We start from the raw sequence: 24,974 nt of genomic DNA, 5'->3' as shown, positions 1-24,974 counted from the left end.
AGTAAGTGTAAGGGCTATAATGGCGCAGTACAGACTTGGAAAAATCCACTCTGTATGCCAAGGGAAAGATTTTAAAGTTTACTGAAGTACAGGATTCAATGTAACAGGTCTGCCAATTCATACTGAGCAGATCCAGTAAAGTTCACACGGGTGGCAGATCACGCTCGTCCCTTTACCAGCCCAGTGTGAGCTAGTTTGCTTTTCCCTCAAGGGGATCTTTGGGTGATAACGCGATTGTGCCATAATAAAAACTGCACTTTTACAACTCAATGCCCCCTCCCCTGCCGCTCGTTGAGTTAAAGTAATGTCAGAAGTGGGATTCCACTTCCAGGAAGCTTTCAGCCGAGGATAGGTCAAGGCGAAAAGTAGATGAAGGGGAGAGCAGGAGAGAGAGGAAGAGGGTATTGTTGATGGGACTAATGCAGACAAAAGACATCACAGGCCGAGGTCTGGCCAAGGGCATCTTTTACACTCAGGAAAACTTGTGCGCTGGGGGAACACCATCTTGGAGAGGAAGCCTCACAAATGGGAACTGAGAAAGGCATCAACAAAAGGAGTCGTAGTGTCACTGGGCAACACTGATCACATGTCTCATCTCTACACTTTCACCTACACTTTCACTGAGAAACTTTAACCCCGATTTTGTATTCTCTATGGAACCAAGCCACAGAAACTGATCCCTTTACAAGTGGAAGGAAGGTGTACTAGACAGCACAGAAGACATCGGCACATGGCACACCACATAGAGGGTTTACTTGCTATGAGTTGGTGGACTTTGGGCTAAAATGAAAGCCACAGGGTTGAACCTGCACCCAGTTTGTTACAGATTCACATCCCATTTTTCAGCCACAATGTCAACCAAGATGGTGTTTCAATGAACCCTTGAAGGGTTGAGGTAGTGGGACAATGCAAACTGCACATTTTACAACCCTGGTGCCCTGCTACTCATCAAGGTGAAAAGTAGATGGAGGGGAGAGCAGGAGAGAGAGGAAGAGAGTATTGTTGAAGGGACTAATGCAGACAAAAGGCATCACAGGCTGAATCCTGGCCAAAGGTGTCTTTTAAACTAAGACAAGTCTGTGTTCTGGGGGAACACACGCTTAAGGAGGAAGCCTCACAGATGGGGACTGAGAAAGGTGTTGAAAAAAGGAGCCACTGGGCAACGCTGATCATATGTCTCATCTCTATACTTTCACTTACACTTTCACTGAGAAACTTTAACCCCAATCTTTTTTGTGGAACCAAGCCACAGACGCTGACTGATCCCTTCACAAGCATAAGAAAAGTGGAACTCACCATGAGAGATACCAAATCTGACAACACTGAGACCCTAAGTGGAAGCTGAGAAACAACGGCAGATGTGAATGTGGAGAGCCTAAGCAAACACAAACACTGCCCGATGCAATGCCTCCTATCAACTGCGATTCAAAGTACGAAGACATAGATGGAGTGACAATGACTCTGAGACCTCGGTCTTGGACCCTGAACAACCGGTACTGTCAGATGTCCTATGCATTCCACCAATCAAACATACACCCTGAGGACATACCATCCAGAATGTCCCTGGAGATGAATTTGATGAGTGATTTGACTGAGAAGTGCAACGATTAGACAAGCTAGAGCTCTTCAGTCTTGAGAGAAGACAACTCAGAGAGAACTCAGAGGTGTATAATATTTTAAATGGGATTGAAAAAGTAAACCCAGATCAATACTTTAGGATGCAACAAGACAATAGAACAAGAGGACATAGGTTTAGAGTTGTGAAGGGTATTTTCAGGACAGACACCAGGAAGTTTTTCTTTACACAGAGAGTAATCAACAACTGGAACAAATTGCCAGGAAGGCTGGTAGAGGCCAGGACACTGAGACTCATTTAAAAAGCAACTTGAATCTGTGATGGAAGACGGTAGGGTCGGTGTTCTGGAGGGATGAAATCAGATGGGCCAAAGGGCCTTCTTTATCCTGTAAGGTAGTTAAGGGTTAATCGAAATAGGGTGAATAATTGGGTACATGGAGAGGGGTCACGGGTGTTCAGAGCCAGATAGTCTGTTGAATTTGTTAGAATGTTGAGTTCGTCAAATTACAGAGAACTGATTGGGGAAAAAAGTTACATGGGCACATTTGGGTGTAAAAGGGAGGGAGTGGAGTTATACAACAGTTGTTGAGTTTTGGAGTTTTAACTAATACTTGACTTTAATATAATTAATTATAAAAACTCTGAATTTCAGGAACTTATAAGAGATTTGAGTTTGGGTAAGGTTACTGTACTTGTTTACCCCTGGTGGTCCAAGTGTTAAGGCTCAGTGGTTTAGATATTTTATACAGTATAAGATATTATGCCTTATTAAAGTTATTTAATCATCTATCAATATTAATATAGTATTATCAGAGTATTATATAAGAATTGTGTTTGTTATTTTTGCGTCAATTGCTCTGAATGCGGGAATATATTTATATTAAATTATATGGGTTTGAATAAATAAGAAATATTTTATTAAAAGCCAAGTGTTGGGTGTATTTTGTGAAACCGCTCTAACTGGATACGTATCTTCGACAAAATTGAGAAGAGAAGGATTACTCCTTTCAGAGTGCACCTGGATGGCGTGTGTAATTCTCATCCAGTTACCGTGACATTCGGCACCCAAAATGGGGCCCGGTCATCGATCTCACAACTAGGGGTCAAAGCTTGTAAAATGAAATAAGTTGAAGTATAAGAGAAATACGTACGTACAGATAGTGAGGATAGTATTGGAGGGACGCCTCAAACAGCGGGGACAGTGAGAGAAGAATCCGAGCATACAGGATTCACCCAACTTACCCCTCAAGCGAAAGAGATGAACATTAAGAGAAGCAGATAGAGAAAATAGAAAAAAGGGAGTAGAAGCGTTACTGGGGGTGGCAGGGGGAAGACCGCACGAGACCCCAGAGGGCAGTCAGAGTGGAGGTATAACCCCTACCCAAACAGAGATACGAGCTTCTAGTGAATGTCTCAAAGAGGTACTCGAGAAATACGGGCAGGAGGGCAGATCGGGAATGGATAGGGGGATAAATACCCAGACCCCGAATCAAAGTTAAAAATCTGAAAAGCCCGACCCTAAGAGTGGAGGGTGAACAGGTTGAGGATGGGGAAGAGGCAGGTGAAGAATACCTCATCCCAACCCAGGGACGCAGAGTGCGGTTCACGCAAACCAAGACAGTGAAGGGTGGAACAGTGGAAGGAATAGAAGTTAAACCGGATAGGTGGGAGAGACTTCAAGTATGCACTGCAGGGGTACTGACGGAGAATAGCTACAGATATATTCACAAGTGCTGTAGAACAGAAGCTCCTATTGTAGAACAGGGAAGTGGACCTGAATTAATTATATTTTAAATAAATGCAGCGGGGAAAGCGATTCAGAATGAGCTAGATGGGTTAGCCCTAGTGGGCTTAGTATATGCAGCTCACGCGGACCTCCGGGCATTAGAAAGGAGGAATGGTAAAACAGGATATTTAATCAAAGGCCAAGATGAGCCGAAGGGCATCCTCCAGGGAATCCGACAACAGTTAGTTAAAGAAAGAGAGGAACATGAGAAACCGAAAGAGGAAACAGAATCAGTCCGAGCACCTGGAAGGGGCACTCCAGGTCAACCCAAAAAGTGACCTACAGTGACATGGGAGTGCACAACAACGTTCACTGGTTGAGCTGAGGAAACGTGATCAACAACCCTTGCCTAGAACCCATCAAGCTCTTTGTGGAAGAAGAAAATGTGCACTAATAGGGCACAGCTTACTGACGACAGAGGGGTGGGTGGCGCTCCTGACAGACATCACTTCACATTTGATTGATCTCAATGTCAAAACTACAGGAAAATATACTTTGCCTGATTGGGAGCGGGAAACCTTTCACCAGACGTTTAACATCTTCAAAGGAGCCAAACAACTGGTTTTCGCTATTTTGCAACCCGAGATAAACAACCTGGCTCCAAGAAATGTAAAGTGAATGCCCACCATCTGGTCACTGACATGCAACCCCAGAAGGACCACACTTTATGGACTTCCAAACCATTGGTGGAATGTTTTCATTCACCGGAGAGGCCTGGGCCAGGATTTGCAGCTCAGTACTGATGGACTGCAATTGTAATGAATTAATGCGTAATGCTCCAACAGGGGGGTAACCCTGATCTAATCACTGCACAATAACCTCACAAGCCAATGCTGTGGTGAGGTTAATATTTCTCCAGGTTGGGTTTCGCTGTCCACTAAGCTTGCCAACGTGACAAAGCTCGCCTTCGGATTGCTGGACTGCCATTGGATCCACACATCGCTGTGGATTCAGGTCTTTTCAGGTTTGAGAAAACCCCATGAGAAGCAGTCACACAATCGACAGTTCTGCTGCCTGTGTGAGGCTGATGATACTGAATATTTGCCAGCCAAACATAAGCAGCCCGTGATCAGAAGAGTGTTAACAATCCATTAACAATCTGTTAACACTGAAACGATAGCCAATTTCTAAATGCTACATTACTGCCCATTATTTCAATCAACAAAATGTGGTGCATCAACTCCCAAATAAATTCATTCTGTATGTGATAACCGTGTTAACAATGTGGGTTTCTGCACTTTTTTAGCTACTAGGTCAAAAATGGGTTTCTTACTCCTGGTCCTATACATCTAGATCTTAAGAGAAGTTACTCTCTCTCTGTACTTGTTGTTTGGATACCTAGAGACTGAGACAGACACTGTCACATATGGCTGTAATGGTGGCTGGGAGCTGTGTAGGAGGAGTGGTGGAGTGGGTACTCAGTAGAGTTGCAAAGATAATTATTACTAACAGTAAGAACGATAATGCTTGCATTGGATACAGCATCTACATTGAGATTGAGTCAAAGTGCTTCACATCTGTCCTGTGAAGAAGTCTCTTCGTATTTGTAGGCAATTTGCATACAGCATTGTCCCACACCCAGCCATGAAAGAAATGACCAATTTATCTGGAGAATTGTTGGCCAGGACACCAGGAGAAACTCCTTTCTCTTTTCAAATAGCGCCATGGCATCTTTAACGTCCACCCGAACAAGTAGACGGGACCTCCATTTTAACGACTCATCTGAAAGACGGCACTTCCAACAATGCAGGACTCCTCCAGCACTGCCCTATGAGCTCAAAATCCTGACGTGGGGACAACAAGCATTACTTCAAAACCATTCACAAATAGGTATCCCTTATTCATTAACCCTCAACACTATATAGTATTTCACTGATGGCCCGATATTCGCACTGTTCCTGTAATCACACGTTTTGAAATGAAGGAGAGGACCACGTTTCCTACTGCAGGAGGAGTAGCAAAGAGCTCATAAAGGAAATATTTCTACTAAAACCCATTACTGGTACATTTATTACTTTGGTCTATGTTATCAGCAAAGTCTTTGCACACTTCCCCTTCCTCAAACAGACTCTCACTTCCTCATGGCCTTTCCCAATTGCCAATTGCATCTTCCTTCCCCAGTCAGCCCCATTCACCTGACCCATATATGTTAAGGGCGATCATCTGAGCAGCTGGACCATAGTTTCCGGCGGTGGCAGCATTGCTATGGTGATGATGGTCAAAAAGGAAATTCAGGAAAAAGGCGTTGAACAAACTGACAATCAGAGAACCTGAGAGCTTCAATGTCGAGGTATCCTACAGCATCGAGGGCCACATTCACCCCTTTATTTGCAGTCAGCTCCTCTTTCAGACTCTGGGTGGTATAGTTGATGGCTGCGATGGCCCCTCGCTGCACAGCCAAGTCACACTTCTCATCACTCCCCACGGCTGCAATGACCTGCAGGTCAAAACAAACAGAAACCAAACTCACTGACATAACACAAGGGCTCACTGGCACAGGTAGATTACGTGTTTGAGAAAACGATTGCACGCCCCATCCTAATGCAAACGTCTCCCAAAGGTAAATCAACATTCAGAGAAGGGACAATGTGATCAACAATGTGCATTTTACCATCATAGAAATCACAGCACAAAAGGAGGCCATTCAGCTTATCTACTGGTGCTCCCCCACTGGAGCGATCTACTCTTAACCCATTGCCTGCTCTTTCCCATTGCCCTTTCATATTCTCTCTCTTCAAATGTTTATCTAATTCCCTCTTCAAGGTTGTTTTGTTCTCAGTCTCAATGACTATTTGTGATGAACATTCATTCCATGTTCTATCTAACGTTCTGTAGGAAAACATTTCTTCCAACCATCCCCCTGGGCTTTGGCAATTCTAAACTGGGCTGAGTGGCCCGATGCTCAGTTAGACCATCAGAGAGAAACAAGGCCTTCATCTCGTTACTCTGGGGCGGATTAAAACCAGAACCAAGGATTAATAGCTGTTCTCGGCCACTGAACCACTCAGGTCGCATCCTATCATTGTGCATTGTCCAGAATTCAAAGACTATTTCTATACGTCACCTGTGGTTTTCTCAAGTTGTACCATAGGCGAGGAGAAGCACAAAAGACCATTGGTAATTAAACCCACTGAAATGTGTAAGGGTTCAGACCTGGGCATTTAGAACGTGTGAAGCAATGTCCACAGCTGCAATTCCTGCTGCACCAGCTGCTGCCGTCACCAGAACCGTCTCCCTGAGAGAGCAACAGACAGTGCAGGTTAGCAACAGGGCACGGGGTGGGGAGGCTGGATTTACTCCATTTTAGTAAACATTTTACAGTATCTACAGTGACAATTTTTTAAATTGAGTCTTAAACCTCCTGCCACTACCCTCCCTGCCTTCCACCCCTGCTGATCCCAACTCCAGCTTGGGTGCACGTCCTCGACTGCCCAGCACTTTGGGACATCCTCCCGATGTGAAAGGCGCCTCACAAGTGTAATTTGGTCGTGTTGTTAACTTTGAAGTTGATTTTCTGTAGTTCTTAAGAGAAACGTACAGACTCAGATGAAATTTCTCCCCATGGGTTCCTTTGTTTTAACCTAAAATAATCTTACAGCAATTTTCTGGAAGAGCGGCTCAAACTAGTACTGTATTATCGAACTGGAATTTTTCTTCTCTCCCTCTCTCAACTCCTCCCTCCGCTCCTGAAGTCACAAAATCTTGGTGATATGGAGCCAGCAGCTGAGCCTCTCCCGCTCACACCCATTGGTCCCGTATCAGTCAACTTCAAACCTACCCTAAACTGATAGTCAAATATTGAATTATAGAAGGTTTACAGCACTGAGGGAAGCCATTCGGCCCGTCGGTTCAGCGCCGGAGGTGGAAGCTTCCCCACTGGAGCCATCGACTCCAATCCATTTCCCTTTTAATGTTATTCTTCTTTAGGTATTTAAACAATTCTCTTTTGAATGTTGTTATAGCCTCAGATTCATCAACCGCCTGTGTGACAATCCATTTTCTGACATATTGATTGTCTAACAGGCTACTGAGCAAGATCAGGAATCCAGCTGACTTTTTCCCCTGTTCTCTCAATCAGGGAAATAACAATCAGGGGGTTTAACAGCAAAGTGTAGTGATCCTGTGTCAGCCTGACAGAGATCATCTCGTGTCAGGAGTCCTGTAGCATATTGGTTAGAGCACTTGCCTCACAAGAAAGGGGAACCGGGTTCGATTCCCGGGCAGGGCGAAACCTTAGTCAAGTTTCCTTAGTCCACACTTACCCAGCAGTAAATAGGAACCCGTTTTTTTTTTTTTTGACGATTTCCACAAAAATTTTTGGAGACTGCTATGCCACGTTTCGCCCACAAAATACAGTCGACCTACTTTACAGTATACTCTGTGAAGCTCTTTGAGACGTCTCAATGATGCGATAAGGCTATATCAAATGCAAGGAGTATTATTATTATTAAGTACCAAAATAGCCGTGCCGTACAATGCCGGTATTGAAGCGGCCACGTCAGAGGGCAGCTCTGCCCCGATGAGCCACAGCATCTGTAGTGGGTCAGAAACACACGTCACAATAGCACAGAGGACTGCAGACACACAACACAACAATAAACTCCAGATAACTTGTCACTCAAAGGGCTCAATGATAAGTTATCCAGAGTGGCAAGTTAGGCATACAGCATCAGCAGTCTTTACTCATAGTTTTTAAATTATTAATTATGTTCTTTACTACAGATGTCTTTCATCGCATTTGTGAAAGATTTTGTCACCGAGTCGATATTTGTAAATGTCTACGTGCCACGCACATCTCATAAAACTATAAGGACTGCAACCTATATAGATACATAAATGAATGTGGCCAGGATATGACAACATGATGAATTAAGTGGTAGTGCCTCTATATAGGCACTCTATATAGACCATGCTGCCTTTATGGTAGTGCCTCTATATGCCTCTATAGTGCCTTCACCTGGGATAAAACGTCTTGGGAGAGCTTTACAATAGCAGAGCGGATACTGAGTGGGACGGGAGTGGTGAAGAGGTAGGTTTTAAGATGCGATTTGAAGACAGAGAAGATGCGAGACAGAGGGGTTGAGGTAGGGAATTCCAGAGGTCAGAGGCATCGACTTAGAAAGCTCTGAGCGATTCTTACGCTCACAGTTGAGCTGTGCTGACAGCTGGAATTAAACTCCACAATCTGATGCGAACACTCGGTTTGTTACCTTGCTCTCTGTGGCTCACGGACAAACACAATCATATTAAACTGTTTCTCTGGATAGCCATGTGCTCTCTCTCTCCCTCATCACCTCAGCCATCTTGCCCTGCTGTACATGCAGCACTTTTAATCCTCCGAACCAGAGGGCGCTTTGTCCTTGTCACTCTCCAGGCTTTAAGGCAACATTGACACACTTGTAGTTTTGTGAAATCAGGACTGTGGAAGAGAGACGATTATCCAAACTGATTGGAAACGGCCCCTCTGCAGATAAGCAGACAGAGCGGATAAGTGGACGCATCACATAAATTCCCCCATTTGACGACCGTACTCACGAAAAGGTTCAGCCATCAGAGGTTATACCGTCACTGCCGTATCAAGAACCCGGATCACACTCAGGGTGTGATTGGGGCTGTTGCTCAGGACGATGGCACTGTTCGAAAAGAGAAGCGAGTTTCTCTCTCCCGGTGCCTTGGCCAACAATCCCCCAAATAAAATTGGTCACTCACTCCATGGTTGTTTGCGGGACACTGCTGTGCACAAATGTGCTGCCATGTGTCCCAACAAATATTGAGTAACTCCATTTCACAGTAAATCCTGTGAGATGTTTGTCAAGCTTATAAGGTGATGTCCAAGGATATTACATCAAATGCCTCTGGAAAGCAACATCACTGACAGTAACAAAACCGTCCCCCAGAACTGCTGACTGTTCTTCCTCCTCAAACACTGAACTCTGCTTCTTCTCCCGAAGACAGGAGCTCATACTTTTATGACAACAATTTTTTTTGTTTGTTTGGTCAGCCAGATGCCTGACACGTGCGGAAACCCATCCCCGTGCTTAAGCAAAACCAAGCTGAGAATTCCACGCACCCCACCTACACACGTAAATTTCAGAGATAGACTGTTGGAATGGGGAATGCGCACTCTCTCCCTGGAGGGATGTATCCTGCTTACCTCATTCCAGAGAGTATTGGGCGCAGGTTGGTAAGAGCCAAGGCATTGGGGACACCATAGTGGACACTGGGGTAACTGCTGGAGCCCAATCAGCTAAAGCAGCAGAGCTTACAACTGATATCGCTGTAGTTTCCGTCCTCTTATCCAGCTTGACCACCCTACCTGTTAGGTCTTTGGCCTGCAGGGTTATTAAAACTATGTATTCAACCATAATTTTAAGTAGGATTTTATTCCCTGAACCTGCAATTACAATCACAAGTCTTCGAATACACTCTGAATATTGCAATTGAACTTTGTAAAATAAACTTCCTATTAAAGGTGTGCAAATAACAGTATTGGAATTTTTAAATTCTATTTACATTTGAAATTTCAACATTTGTAACTTGAAAAAAGGATATTTCTTGGGTATCATTGGATTATGTGTTCTCAGCTCATTAATTCCCTCACATTCAACAATATCAGTGCAAACTTTTTCCGTCTAATTTCTTGTCCGATTTCACTCATCTTCGCAGCCACTCTTCTCGATTTCCTTCTCAGGCCTGACTGGCAGTATGACGTGCGATAAACGGCTCCACAGCCCGCTCAGTTTGTCCGCGTCCAAGGCGTTGTACTGTCCGGGTATGTTGGAGACCGAAAACTTCACCACCAGGAAATCGAAGACCTTCTCCTCCAGAGCGCTGAGGCTCAGGTCGGGCTCCAGCCTCTCCTCGGGCAGTAAGACCGTGATCAGGAGGGAGACGTCCTTGAAGGCTGCGTTTTCGTGGTCGCAGTACTTGTAGAACAGGAGGGTGGACGGGGGTGGCAGGTCCTGGAAATGGTGGATCACGGCGGCCTTTTTGCCTTCGTTGAACTCCGACGACAGCCGCTGATCGAGTTCCATCTTCACTTTGTCGCTGTCCAGCAGGTTCTTACCAGAGCCGTCGATCTCAACAGCGGTGGAGCCGAGCGCTGAGGCATAAGCCCCAGCGATACTGCGGCTCAGGCACCGCAGGGTCTTCTCTGCGTCCAGAGCGGCCGCGAACATCAAGATGGACGGCTCAGAGTGGGTGGTCGTGTTGACGTGCTTCTGTAACATTATCCGGCTCCTCTTCCACAGCTGGTCTGGCTGACTTTGAAAACTCCTTTCAACCTTTTCAAGGTTCCGCAAGAACGTTTGTACTGATGTTTCGGTTTCGTGTCGGCTGTTTTCTAGTTGGCTCATGTAAACCAGGTAAGCGATCAGAGGCACGAGGACCACAAACATCCAATTATACATCCCTTTGGAGAGAGGACAATTTCAATGATTGATATTAATATTAATAATAATAATCCTTGCATTTGATTTAGCATCTTTTCACATCATTGAGACGCCTCAAAGAGCTTCACATAATATACTGTAAAATGGATTGACTGTATATTTTGTGGCCGAAACGTATTTTATACAGCGACCTTTCATACAGAGCAATGCCGCAGAGAACTTTACAGTGATTCGGATGGATGTCAAGCAAGCGTATGGCAGAGTGTGGGAGGAGGAGGTGGGCAAAGCTGCAGTCAAACAGATGGGTTTTAATAATAATAATAATGCTTGCATCTGATGTAGCGCCTGATCATGACATCAAGACATCTCAAAGTGCTTTAAGGGATATACTGTAAAGTATATTTTGTGGGCAGTTTTGTGCGTACAAGAGTGTACCACAAACAGCCATGAAGTGAGTGACCAATTTTATTGTGGTGAGGAAGGGGAAGGGATTTGTTGGCCATGAGACCGGGAGAAACTCCCTTCTCTAATAGTGTCAGGGGATTTTTAATGACCACCTGAAAAGGCAGGAGACCTTGGTTTAACATCTCATCTGAATATTGGCACCTCTGACAAAGCAACAGCCTCCCAACACTGGAGTGTCAGCTGTGATTCCAAGTCCTGACATGAGGCTTGAACCTACAACCTTCTGACTCAAAGGTGAGAGTGCTACCGAGGGCCAGGCTGACACACGTGTTAAGGCAGGAATTGAAGCTAGATAGAGAGGGAATGAGGCAGAGAGTTCCTGTTAGGAGCGTAGAATCTGAAAGCTTGACCACCAGCCCCCATGGTTAGGGTGGGTGACAAGCTGAGGGGGTGAGCAGAAGAGTAGGTAGGAGATCAGAGAGATAGGGAGTTGTGGAGGCATGGAAGGATTTAAAGATGAGGATGAAAACCTTGAAATCAAATCACTGGGAGACAAGAGTCAGTGGAGCCTGGAGAGGACTGGGATGATGGATGTGCAGACAAACAAGAGTAAGCATAAAGCAGCCAAAAATGTGAGGAATTACTGACTGCTTTTCAGGTGGACATTTAAGATCCCATGACGGTATTTGAAAGTGAGTGAGTTTCTCCCGGTGTCCAAGCCAACAATACCCCAAATAAAATTGTTCACTCACTCTGTGACATTGGAGCAACTGGTTGTTGCGTTTCATCCACACAATCAACTTTACAATACGTCCTGTGAAACCCTTTGAGACGTCTCAACTACGCAATAGGGCACTACATCAAATGCAAGGATTATTATTATTATTACTCCCTAACCTCACTATTTAAAAAGACAAACTTCCTTCTCTTTTCAAATAACACCAGGGGCTGTTTAATGACCTCCTGAATAGAGAGATGGACCTTGGTTTAACGGTCACTTCTAGGAACGCAATACAAACTCAGTACTGCATTAGAATGTCAGCCAAGACTACGTTCAATGTACCATAACCTTCAGACTTAAACATACGAGTTTTACCAACTGAACCAGGCAGACACCTGATTGATTTAACCACAATCAGCCATTACTCTGTTGAAATCTAAAGCAATGAAGGTAGATGGCAAAGACCACAAGAATGAAACAACAACAAATTACATTTGTATAGCGCCTTTCACGTCAGGATGGACAATCAGGAATCCGCACCTGAGCTGATGGTTGGGATCAAGAGGGGTGGAGTGCGAGGAGGATAGGGGTAAGGGGGCAAGAGAAAAGTATAAGATGAAGGAATTTTATTCTTGTGGTACATATCCAAGAACCCCATGTTTAGCGTCAGGGATTAAGTCACAGTGTTGGATGAGGGTATGTAGAACATCCAGGCTGCACCTCTGAGGTGGATTAAGATCTACCAGTGAGTGAGATGCCTGCTCTATCCCTCAGAGTGAGAACACTCCGATACTCTCACAAAGATCCACTGACCTTTATTGGTGTAAGTCGCATTAGAAGGACGAATGTTGAAATGTTCTTCTTGGTCTTCGTTTTCAGCTGAAGAAACAGGGACCAACCACAAGGTTAGATACAAACAAAACAACTTGCATTTATATAGGGACCTTCACATGGGGCTGGGTCTCAGAGCCCTAACAGTGGCAGATGCCGAGCCATGGGGTGGGAGGAGGTGATCACACGGTTGAAGAGTTACAATACAGAGCAATAACTCTCAAATCTCAACTTTCCAGACAAAACACTGAAAATGTCCATCCATTGAACATTAAATTCAAGTAGGACTGAAATGGTTTGTACAGAGGATATCTGGGATTTATGTATTTTAGTCAGTCAGGGGTCCAAAACATGTGGAAACTCTTACTTTGTTCAAGAATATCCAAACCAGACCATGGAAACTTTCCTGCATCAGCCGACAAGCCCAAGGCCATCAAATGGTGCCAGTCACTGGGCCCAGTAAGCTTCTTGCACAATTTTACTACTGCATAACAGCAGGTTCACTCTCTGATTGGATTCCCTGAACTTTCTCCCTGAGGGAGAACCCCCTGAACCCCTCATTGTGCATTGACCTTTTTTTTGAAGTTTCTACCCTAACGGGTTGGGTGGTCATGGCTTGGCAAGCAGTGGAAAAGCTTGCCAGATAGTGCTGTCAATGGCAAGCTATGAGGCTTTAGCTGGTTAGACTCCAGCAGTACCCCAATGCACAAACTGCAGTCCATGAGTGCATGAAAGGTGCTATGTAAATGCAGGTTCACGGTAGTTATAATAATAATAATAATAATCCTTGCATTTGATATAGCGCTTTTCACGTCGGGAGGACGTCCCAAAGCGCTTCACAGAATAGACCGTAAGGTGAATTGACTGTATATTTGTGGGCGAACGCGGCAGCCAATTGCGCACAGCAATGTCCCACAAACAGTCGTAGATTGAAAATGACCAATGTATTATTGTTTTTTGTTTTGGAGGGATTATTATTAGGTGTGTGGAGTAAGGAAACTTGCCCAAGGTTTCGCCCTCTGCCTGGAACTGAACTCAGGTCTCTCGCTTGCAAAGCGAGTGTTCTAACCACTGAGCTACAGGACTCCACGACCACTGAGCTACAGGACTCCACGACCACTGAGCTACAGGACTCCACACCACTGAGCTACAGGACTCCACGTTCTATTGATCCAGGCTTAATAACCACTCCGAATTAATTACAATACCTGTATTTGATATCTGTGCTGTTGCCAATCCTTGCCGTTTCAAAGCGCTTCATAGAACAATCCTTGAAGTGAATTGAATGTCTTTTGGGGGCGAAACTCAGTAGCCAATTGCTCACAGCAATGTCCCACAAACAGTTGTGAAATGAGTGCCCAAATTATTTTTTTTAAGGGATTATTACCCCCGGAAAAGTGATCTACCAATTGACTAACAACTTACCCATAGGTAAACAAAGACATGTGGAGTAAGGAAACTTGCCTAAGATTTCGCCCTGCCCAGGAATCGAACCCAGGTTCTTTCGCTTGTGAGACGAGTTCTCTAACCACTAAGCTACAGGACTCCGAACAAATCCCAATCCCCTCACTTTTCCCACCTGAGGGAGAGCCCTCTGGAGTCATTGATGTGCCTTGACCTTCTATGCTTGTAATGTCATCAAGAGCTGGAATTGTCATCCTATCCAGATGTCTTTCACTATGGTCTTTCACACTTGCATCTGGAGGAAGAATCAGAGAAGCCACAGGTATAAACACTAGGACCAAGATGAAATAGTTTATGTAGAAGATACAGAATGTTGGATGTCAAATGACCAACTAGTGACTCTCCTCTTTATGGGGTGTGTTTGGGGGGGTGCTAAGCAAGGTCTCCTTAGAGCTGAACTGGTGATGGGTTTCCACTGTGTCAGACACCCGGCTGAATACCTCACCTAAAAAAAAACAGACCAGTTCTATTCTCAGCAGAAGCAGGGGGCTTTTTAAAAAGAAAAATGAATCCCACTTCCCAGCTCTCCTGTCATATTCCTTGATGTTTTCCCTATGAAGTTCACTTTTGATCAACTCTTGATAAACTGAGACCTTATCCTACAAGAAGGGGCATTATATTCTTGTACAAGTTCTTGTAAGTTATATTTATCCAGCCTTAATAATCACTCGGAATGAATTCCAAACAATCCCGATCCCCTCACTTTTCCCACCTGAGGAAGAGCTCTCTGGACCCATTGACGTGCCTTCACCTTCTATGTTTGTATTGTCATAAAGAACTGGAGTTGACATAAAATCTGGTTGTTTTTCACTGTAGTCTTTCACACTTGCATCTGGAGGAAGAAACAGAGAAGTCGCAGTTATATTTTAGATTTTACCCCAGAAGATTTACTCCAGTTTCCTTTTGATCAATTCTTTTGATGTAACCTGAGTTGTCACTTGCGATAATGAATCCCAATCCAATTCCCTTGCACTTCCTACCTGTTTGCAAGCCCTCTGAACCACTCTGCGAGCTTTTACTCTCCTCAGAAGGTGCAGGAGGCGGCACAAGTATGGACCGAACCGGAGATCCACCATTATAGTCTTCCTCACTTCCAGCTGCAGGAACAAACAGGGGAGCCACAATTATAGACAGGACCACACTTACTCGAAAGGAGAAGATAAATAGGATACAGCTATTCCAGGGAAGGGGAGATTCTTCCTGATTTCCACTCAGACAGTCCCCACGCCTGCTGTAAAGTGTGTTTATTTATTTGTTTATTTTTTGAAGGGATTATTAACCCTATAAAGCAATCCGCCAATCGAGTAACAACTGGATTCCTACTTACTGCTAGGTAAACAGAGGCGTGTGGAATAAGGAAACTTGCCTAAGGTTTTGCTTTGCCCGGGAATCAAACCCAGGTCCTCTCATTTGAGAGGCGAGTGCTCTAACCAATAGGCGACAAGCTTCACAATTTATTCTAAGTTCTCACAGTTTTAAAAAGCGGATTATCTCATACAGACTTTGGCGACTAAAGTAAAATTGGAATTTAAAGCACAGAGATTAAGAACAACCAACAAAAATATGATGTGACAATAGAAACTAAAAGACATCTTCTGGCTCTTCAACCTTACTTTCCAAATGCTCATCCACTCTATTCACCCACCTTCTGTGTCAGGGAAGAGACTGAGAAGGAAGATTTCCAAATGAAGGAAGATCTCACTTTACACACCTGAAGTTAAACTTTCTGAACTCCTTATTGTATCTGGACTATCTGGGATTTTATTCTGATTGGGGAGTGTCTCAACCACGGCTGTCTCCTGAGTTCGTTCACTGAGGTCCTGCCCAGCTGTAGGAAGACAGAGGAGTCACAGTTATAAACAGATCATTATCACTCGACAGGAATAACTCCCAAAGCTCCCCTTTCCAGATAAAACTCTGAAGAATTCAAGTTGGGCTCAGCTAGTTTTAACACAGGATCTCTTGAGATTTAATTGTAGATATTCCCATATTGAGAACAATAAATCCCTATTAGAGCATCGCTGGCTGGAATCCAATCCAGGCCTTCAGAGAGGTTAAACACAGAATGGTGTACATTTGGGATGTGTTGCAGGAAGGAATCCAATCATGGTACAAGATAGAGATGTCCGATTGCCCAGTGGATAGAGGAGATTGGGGGGGGGGGCGGAAGCAAGTCGGGGTGGGAGGAGGTTGGGGGGTGAAGGAGGTCGGGGGGGGGAAGGAGGTCGTGGGTCGGTGGGCGAAAGGAGGTCGGGGGGGAGGAGGTCGTGGGGCGGTGGGCGGGAGAAGGTCGGGGGGGGGAAGGGGGTCGGGAAGGGAGGAGGTCGGGAAGGAAGTCATTAAATTTATGTTGGTCATTGGACCCAGCAAATTTCCACAATTTTATTATAATAATAACCATCTTTGCATTTGATAAAACTCCTCATCACATCATCAAGACATCGCAAAGCGCTTCACAGGATATACTGTAAAGTGGTGTGACTGTGGCATAATGTTGCGGGTAAAACACAGCAGCCAATTTCCCTACAGCAATTGTTAGTGTGCACCAGCAGTTTCTCCCACCATTCAGATTCCCTGAACGTCCCACTCTCTCAACACCTCAGCAGACATTGATATTTTCTATTCTCAGCAGAAAATGTTTCAATTTCACTTTCCAGCTCTTTCCCTATTTCTCTGGTTTCTCCCCTCTAAGGTGCACATCGAGTTCCCTTCCCCCCCAGTATTGAAAATCCAACAACAACAACAAATTACATTTATATAACACCTTTCACATCCCAAGGCGCTGGACAGTCAAGGATTTGCACCCAAATTAGGGTTTGGGATCAGGCGGGGGGAAGAGCAGGGATAGTAGGGGTAGGAGAGAGACCGAAGGCAGTCAAAGAGGAAGGTCTTGAGATGGAATTTGGAGGCAAGAGATTGGGGGGGGCGGGGGGGGCGAAGCGAAGGGACTGTGGGATGGACTTCCAAAGAGTGGAGGCAGAGAGGCTGAAGGCATGACCACATATGGTGGGGGCGTGCAGAGCGGGTGACATGGAACAGCCAAAGCCTCCTGAGTGGAGGGAGCGGACAGGTCTGTACGGAGCAGGTCATAGAGGTAGGGAGGAGCAAGGCTGAGGAGGGCTTTGAAGGAGAGGATGAGGATTTTGAACTCTATTCTCTGGGGGATCAGGAGTCAGTCAAGCTGGGCGAGGATGGGGGTGATAGGTTCATGGAGCCTGGTGCAGAAGGACCCAACCTGCAGAGCTCTGAATAACCCATTTCTTTGATTGGGCCCAGAGTCATCACCTCCTTCCCGAACTCTTCCTTGCTCAGAATCCAATCCCGATGTTGTGAAGCATTCTGAGATGTTATCCTAAGCGATGGGAACTACATAAATACATGTTCTTGTGGTTCTATTGATTGAGCCTTAATAATCATTTTAAATGAATTCCAAATTAATCCCAATCGAATCCCCTCGCACTTTCTACCTGAGGGGGAGCTCTCTGGATCAATCAACGTGTCTTGATCTTCTGTGTTTTTATTGTCACTAGAAAACAGAGACGGAGTCACATCTGGGTGTCCTTCCCCGTGGTCTTTGACACCTGGATTTAGAGGAAGAAACAAAGAAACCACAATTATAAACAAATCACAGTTCCACTCGGGCTGGGGTGGTTTATACAGAGAGCTTAGTTCTATGTGAGTAAGATTTCTAAAGTGGTAGCTTTCAATTTATTCATCACTTAATGAACTCCAGATAATCTGGTGGATAAAAGAACTTTGCTAAGTTATGGAGTTCAGTGAGGGTGCTGGTTCAATTCAAGGTCTGATTGTCAAAGTGTTCGAATTAGCTTCAAAGGGAACAGCCAGAGTTCCCACTCCACTGCCAACGCTCACATAATAATAATAATCCTGGCATTTGATATCGCACCTTATCACGTCGTTGAGACATCTCAAACCGCTTCAAAGAAAATAATTGTAAGATATTGTAACTATATTGTGAAGTCGATGCATTTTGTGGGTGAACGTGGCAGCCAATTGTGCACAGCAGTGTAAACTGTGTAAACAGTCGTGGATTGAGTGACCAAATTATTATTATTTTAGTTATTTATTTTGAGGGATTATTACTCCTGGAAAGCGATCCAGCAATCGACTAACATCCAGATTCCTACTTACTCCTATCTTTCTGCCTGTACCCTCAACTCCACTGCTGTCCTGACAGACAACCTGTTGGATATCAAGTCCTGGATGAGGGGAAATTTCCCGTACCTCTACGACCTCCTAACCCCCCCACCAACCCGCCCATTTCCTGCGCTCAGCCGGCTCTGGCCTGCTCCACGTCCCACCCGCCCCACTATTGGCGGGAGAGCCTTCAGCCACTCTGCCCCCAACCTCTGGAATTCCATCGCCCAATCACTCTGCCTCGCCCCCTACTTAGCCTCCTTCAAATCCCACCTCAAGACTCTCCTCTTCGACCATCCCATCGGCCACCCCCCTTCCCCACCCTCTCCCTTCTCCCTCCCTGACCCCAGCTCGGGTCTGAAATGCTGTGCTGTCCAGCGACTTGGGACGTCCTTCCGAAGTGAAAGGCGCTATAAAAATTTAATCTTGTTGTTGTTGTTGTTGTTGTAAACAGAGGCATGTGGAGTAAGGAAATTTGCCCAAGGTTTCAACTTGCTCAAGGTTTCGCCTTGCCTGAGAATTGAACTCGGGCCCTCTAGCTTGCGAGGCGAGTGTTCTAACCACAGCCATTTGGGTGAGTGAGGTGCCTCGGGACGGCTGGCGACCATGGCAATGTAGCCCCAGCAAAGAGTAGGCAGCTTCAACAGAGGAAAAGGACAGAAAATTGGCCACAAAAAAGTCTTTAAAACATATATACATTTTCTGCACAGAAGGGCACCATTCGGCTTTATGTTTTTATGTCACCACTGCTTGTTTTTCTGTCTGTTAAACACTGTCCAGTTCAGATGGTAATGAATCCCAAACCAATCCCCCTGCATTTCCTACCTGATTGCGAATCCTCTGAACCACTCAGTGAGCCTGGCGAGCCTGTGCTTTTACTCTCATCGGAAGGCGCAGGAGGCGACACGAGCCTGGACTCAACTGGAGATCCATCACCATAGTCTTCCCCACTTCCAGCTGCAGAAAGAAACAGAGGAGCCACAATTATAGACAGGACACACCACCATTGTAGACAGCAAAGCACTTACTGCAAAGGAGAGGATAAACAGGACACAGCTACTCCAGGGAAGGAGAGATTCCTCCAGATGTCTAATAAGACAATTCCCAACCCTACACCCCCTACTGTAAGGTGTGAATATGCACATCGGTTGAAGAGAGGATCTGACTTGGCTGAAAATATCCAGATCTGAAGTCTGCACTGGCCAGACAATACACTAAAGATTAACATGGATTAGGTGGCTTACACAGAGCAACTTCTCCCCTCAAAAAACATCATGGTCACTCAATCCATGATTCTTTGTGGGACACTGCTGTGTACAATTCGTTGCCTCGTTTCGCCCACAAAATATCCATTTTACAATATATTTACTCCCGCCCTCTCCAGATCTCTTCCAAAATCTCTCTGCTTCTCACCCTCTCTCCTTCTCTCTCAGCTCATCAGTAAATTTATCTTAAAAAAAATCAGATTTTCATCTGAAAATCAGGACGGATGCATTGGAGCTTCCAGTACCTCTCCCTCTGAGTACCTTCAGGGATCTCTCTCGTACCCCCAGCCTCCCTCCCTCAAACCCCTCAGGCTCACTCCATCTCTACAAAGCACATTGAGACATTTGGGTAAAAAAACAAATTGTACTTAAGAGTGTGTGTGTATGTGAGAGAGTGTGTGTGTGAGGGAGAGTGTGGGTGTGTGTGAGGCTGTGTGTGAGGCTGTGGGTGTGTGTGTGTGTGTGTGTGAGGGTGTGAGTGTGAGGGAGTGTGTGTGAGGGTGTGTGTGTGAGGGAGTGTGTGTGAGGGAGTGAGTGTGAGGGAGTGTGTGTGAGGGAGTGAGAGTGAGTGTGTGTGTGTGAGGGGGAGTGTGTGTGAGGGAGTGAGTGTGAGTGTGGGGGAGTGTGTGGGGGAGTGTGTGAGGGAGTGAGTGTGAGGGAGTGTGTGGGTGTGTGTGGGGGGGTGTGAGTGTGTGTGTGGGTGTGTGAGGGTGTGTGTGTGGGGGGGGGTGAGGGTGTGTGTGAGGGTGTGTGTGAGGGTGTGTGTGTGTGGGGGGGTGTGAGGGTGTGTGGTGTGTGTGAGGGTGTGTGTGTGGGGGGGGGTGTGTGTGGGTGTGTGTGTGAGGGTGTGTGTGTGGGTGTGTGTGAGGGTGTGTGTGTGGGGGGGGTGTGAGGGGGTGTGTGTGGGGGGGTGTGAGTGTGTGTGTGAGGGTGTGTGTGAGGGTGTGTGTGTGGGTGTGTGTGAGGGTGTGTGTGTGGGGGGGGGTGTGAGGGGGTGTGTGTGGGGGGGTGTGAGTGTGTGTGTGTGAGGGTGTGTGTGAGGGTGTGTGTGAGGGGGGTGTGTGTGAGGGTGTGTGTGTGTGGGGGGGTGTGAGGGTGTGTGTGAGGGTGTGTGTGTGGGGGGGTGTGTGTGTGGGTGTGTGTGAGGGTGTGTGTGTGGGGGTGTGTGTGTGGGGGGGTGTGAGGGTGTGTGTGTGTGTGGGTGTGTGTGAGGGTGTGTGTGAGGGTGTGTGTGTGTGGGTGTGTGTGAGGGGGTGTGTGAGGGTGTGTGTGTGGGGGGGTGGGAGCCGGTGTGACCTCTCACCTGTCCCCAGTTCGTCAACTGTACAAACTGCAGCTTCACAAACCCACAGCCCCCGCCCCGCCCCCCCGCCCCCCGCCCGACACCTACCCCCCGGCGGCTCCATCGTTCAGCTCAAGTCGAGACCCGCGGCCCAGTCGTTGCTCCGTCAACTGCTCCTCCGTCACTCCCGGGACCCGGGACCCGGCGGTGACTCGCCGACGTCAACACCGCCACCGGGACATGACGCGCTTCCGGTTACCTCTCAGCGGGGCATAACGCCCTTCCGGTCACCTCTCGGTGCGGGGCATGACGAGTTCCGGTTGTATCTCAGTGCGGGGCATAACGCCCTTCCGGTCACCTCTCGGTGCGGGGCATAACGAACTTCCGGCTGTCCGCCGCCCCCCCCGTGCCGGGTATGACGAACTTCCGGTCCCCTCTCCACTTGCCCACCGAGGTGGGCAGATTGTTGTTGGTTTTCATTTGGGTTTGTTTTTGTGGTTATTCTGCGTGAAAAATGGCTTCGGGCGGTTTCCGATTTTAATTTGTTTTAGTCATCAAAACTTGCAAAAACGCCTCCTCCCCCACAACCGTTTTCTCACTCACTGCAGAAGCACAAACCCAACTTGGCCGCCCGGAGGATTGGGCTACTGTTTGGGCCACAGTCATTGGTGGGCTTTGGGCTACAAACCCATCATCATTTCTGGCCACTTTGCTCCCCCTGACCCCGAGCCAAGTCCAGCAGCCACCGAGACGTGCGAGGTCAGGGAGGGGAGCTGCACTGGCCAAACCCAAGAGTCACGCGAACCCTACGTCGCTCCCATCTCGTCTTTACGAGTTTCAACGCGGATTGAAATTCCCATCTGCTGGAATAAGTGGCCATCGTGGAGCCGGACCGGCTCCCAAGGCCACATGTTTGGCAACAGTCCGCACGATGGCCGCACGCCCGCTTACCGGCTGCAGTGATGAACCGCGTGTGCAGGACAGTGCACAGTACTCTCGTCAAAAGTCTTGACGTTGCTGTACAAGATCTTCAGATGGGAATTATGCTTTGATTGATTTCACCTGATTCCCCCGAACGTCAAGTCTCAAAAGTGCTTTACAGTAATTAGTGGCTGTTAAGCGCTCCAGGATGCTACTCGCATGAAGGGCGCTATGTAAATAAAAGTTGTTGTTTTATAGGTAAACAAGCAGCCATTTGCACCAGTGAGATCTCGCGATCAATCAGGAGTTGAATGACAAATTTATATGGAGCATTGTTGACCAAGACTTTCTAATAGTGTTATGGGATTTTATCATCCAACTGAAGAACAGAAACAGGATTTTAGTTTAGTATCTCATTTAAAAGATGACACCTCAAGTCAATGCAGCAATCCTCCAGCATTGCACCGGAGAGTCAGCCGATGAGCTCAAATCCTGACGTGGGGCTCGAACCCACAACCTTTTGGCGAAGAAGTGAGAGTGCTATGATCTGAGCCATGCTAAGGGGGCAGTCATTTGTACACTGAATGTGATGCCCTTGGTCATTCAAACATGGTGGGAAGGAGAAACTCTACTTATTATAATAATATCCCATAACGTTGCTCAGCCATTCCCAAACTGACCAGGTTCCCCCTTTTCCCAGCTCCATTATTTACTTGGTTGTGTTGATCTGTGTTCTGAACCCCCATGCATTATTCTGGATGACAAGGGGGACTGCAGAGGCTGTTTTTACTCAGGGTTTTATTGTCTGTCTCTCTGCAACACCACTTGTCAAAAGTGTGTCAACAGTTTGTGATTAAAAGTACAATGTTCACACCTTCCAAACGCAAAGTCAACCGCTATAATAGCTATAAATCTGTCAGAAATTGTGATGGGGGCAGGGAGGAAAAAGATTCAGTGGTGAGCTGGGGTCAGAGGTTTGGGGTTGGGGGAAGTTAGAGAGATTGGATGGTGTTAGGGAGCAGGGTGGGTGGGGGGGGGGGTTGGGTGAGAAGGTTGGTGGGGAAAGAGAATACTTCAGCTTTTAACAATTATACGGAAACAGCTTCAGCAGATATTTCAATCGGTTGGTCAGGTAACAATTTGGCAAAGCGTTATTCTAATATTTCCAAGAAGGTTAAAACAGTTTAGGAGATTTATGCGGAAAAGTCGGGTTTATAGTTTTGTTTTTAAAAAGCATCACTTAGAGTTTGACCTCCATATTCCGACTGATCTGTTTCCGCTGCGGTTTTCTGTATAGAAAACCAGGTGTTAGTTAAGACGTTAAAAAAAATCCTTGCATTTGATATCACCTGGGCAAGACATTTCAAAGCACTTCACAGAATATACTGTAAAGTAAATTGGTTGTATATTTTGTGGATGAAACGCAGCAGCCAATTGTCCCACAAGCAGTTGTGGATTGAGTGACCAAATTATTCATTTATTTTGAAGGGATTATTACCGCAGGAAAGCGATCTGCCAATCAACTAACAACCAGGTTCCCACTTACTGCTACGTAAACAGGCATGTGGAGTAAGGAAACTCGCCAAAGGAATTCCTCACCCAGGAATCAAACCCGGGTCCTCTTGCTTGTGAGGCGCGTGCTCTAACCAAAATGCTACAGGACTCCAATGCCTGAAATCACTGGTGTAACAAAAACATTGTGGGCACTGAATAACATTCCCAACCTAGTATAGCTTCATTTAAAAAAAACATTATTTACCAAAACATTGGTAATATTTTTTTATATAGTCTTTAGTTCCTGTAACATATCTCAGCCAGATAAAACCTTGTTGTAAAATCTTTGGGCGTGCGTTTTTTTAACCCTAAAATTACCAACCTTGAAGACCTTCAAAGCAACAGTCACAGTCTCTTAAAATACTCTTACCATTTACACAGACTATCAATGGTCTATGCGCTTCTTAATAATATATGTACACCTTCCAGCTAAAGAATTTCAAATCTAAATTACACAACACTTGAAAATGTCCTTTTTTTTGTAAAATAATTGTTCCACTCTCTAATGTTTTTGCAACGTCTTCCCGAGGAGGAATTCTAACAGAAATATTTCTTTTTTTAAAAAAAAACTTTTAAATTCTACATGTAATTATTTACCCCCAATATAATCTTACAGTTCATTTCTGTACAGGTTTGATACACTTCTCCGGACCGGAGGAAGGGAATTTGCAGAGCGCACGATGGTATGATCGGGCGTCCTCCCGTGAACAGTCCTCTCATCAGCCGAAGCCTGAAAGGAAGTCCTAGCAGCAACTGTGAACTGACCCCCCCCTCAGAGCCAGCTCAGAAAGCTCAGTCCATCCATGTGTGGTCAGGAGTCGTTTTCAACAGCTACTGTTCTTGAACTCCCCGTTTTCCGTTATTGATAGTTTGGTCGGGTTGGTGGGCGAGATCCCGTTCCGAGTCTGCATGTTGTAACGTTCCTTGACTTGAGTCAGAGCATTCATCAGCCGAGAGTTGGCAGAGTCCAAGGAGATGATCCTTTTCTCCTGAGAGAAGATCAAACCACGTCGGATTAGGTGGGGTGGGAGGGGGGAAACGAAAGTTAGCAAAAATGAGGTGGGTGCATGTTCAGGGTTTATACTAGGAACGTTCAAAAACAAGTAGCTATGCCAGGTTCACATCACCAGCAGGGCGAGGGCACAATACATTGAGAGAACGAGAGAGAGAAAGGAAAGAGAGAGGAAGGAGCGGGCAAAGCTGGAGTCTAACATTGAAGTGAAAAAATCCTCTGGTCAGCTCCATTCCAAATGCGGCCTGTGGCAATGGCTCATGCTTTTCTACGTTTGTCAGCTTCATTCTTACAAACAGATGCACGTAATAATAATCCTTGCATTTGATATAGTGCCTTATGTCTTCTAGATGTCTCAAAGCACTTCACAGAATAAACCGTAAAGTGAAATGACTGTATATTTTTGTGGGCTAAATGATAGCAGACCCTCTTTCCAAGCTCTGAGAAATGGCGACCTCCAATTTAAGACAGGACATCTGTGGCTCCTTCGATGACTGATGAGAACCTGCTTTCTCATTACCTCTTAAACAGTGTTGGAAAGTGCTGCTGCCATTACAGCATCCTTCTGAGAAACTATCAGTATCACTATGTAACTGCTTTCATTTTAG

The 24,974-nt window shown here is 45.9% G+C and overlaps 2 protein-coding genes across 7 annotated transcripts in view; both read right to left on the bottom strand.

Moving 5' to 3' along the window:
• Positions 1-9,726: 9,726 nt before the first annotated feature.
• Positions 9,727-21,127, bottom strand: LOC103184795 (torsin-1A-interacting protein 2). The gene is made up of 9 exons (XM_007903002.2): positions 20,988-21,127; positions 19,158-19,289; positions 17,642-17,755; positions 15,886-16,002; positions 15,155-15,271; positions 14,887-15,006; positions 14,290-14,409; positions 12,693-12,758; positions 9,727-10,773 (listed from the first exon to the last, which is right to left on the bottom strand). Exons 1-9 carry the CDS (start codon positions 21,001-21,003, stop codon positions 10,013-10,015), a joined length of 1,563 nt encoding a protein of 520 aa, XP_007901193.2. The 5' UTR covers positions 21,004-21,127; the 3' UTR covers positions 9,727-10,012.
• A 2,293-nt stretch (positions 21,128-23,420) lies between these two features.
• The window catches only part of rasal2 (RAS protein activator like 2), a 215,502-nt gene continuing 213,948 nt past the window's right edge, over positions 23,421-24,974 (bottom strand). For all 6 annotated transcript variants that reach the window (XM_007902998.2, XM_007902995.2, XM_007902996.2 and 3 more), the window contains one exon: positions 23,421-24,343. In XM_007902998.2, coding sequence (XP_007901189.1) covers positions 24,186-24,343 — 158 coding nt within the window. In that variant the 3' untranslated portion in view covers positions 23,421-24,185. The remainder of the gene's footprint in view (positions 24,344-24,974) is intronic.

This window comes from Callorhinchus milii, unplaced genomic scaffold, assembly GCF_018977255.1.
Source record: "Callorhinchus milii isolate IMCB2004 unplaced genomic scaffold, IMCB_Cmil_1.0 Scaffold5, whole genome shotgun sequence".
Lineage (NCBI taxonomy): Eukaryota > Metazoa > Chordata > Chondrichthyes > Chimaeriformes > Callorhinchidae > Callorhinchus > Callorhinchus milii.
This window is presented reverse-complemented; position numbering and strand designations above follow the sequence as displayed.

Coding starts and splice junctions, on each gene's coding strand:
- LOC103184795 (XM_007903002.2), bottom strand. Junction 15,272..15,885: donor TTCAGAAAGTTTAACTTCAG/GTGTGTAAAGTG, acceptor TTGTTCCTGCAG/CTGGAAGTGAGGAAGACTAT. Junction 15,007..15,154: donor TTCAGAGGGCTTGCAAACAG/GTAGGAAGTGCA, acceptor TTCTTCCTCCAG/ATGCAAGTGTGAAAGACTAC.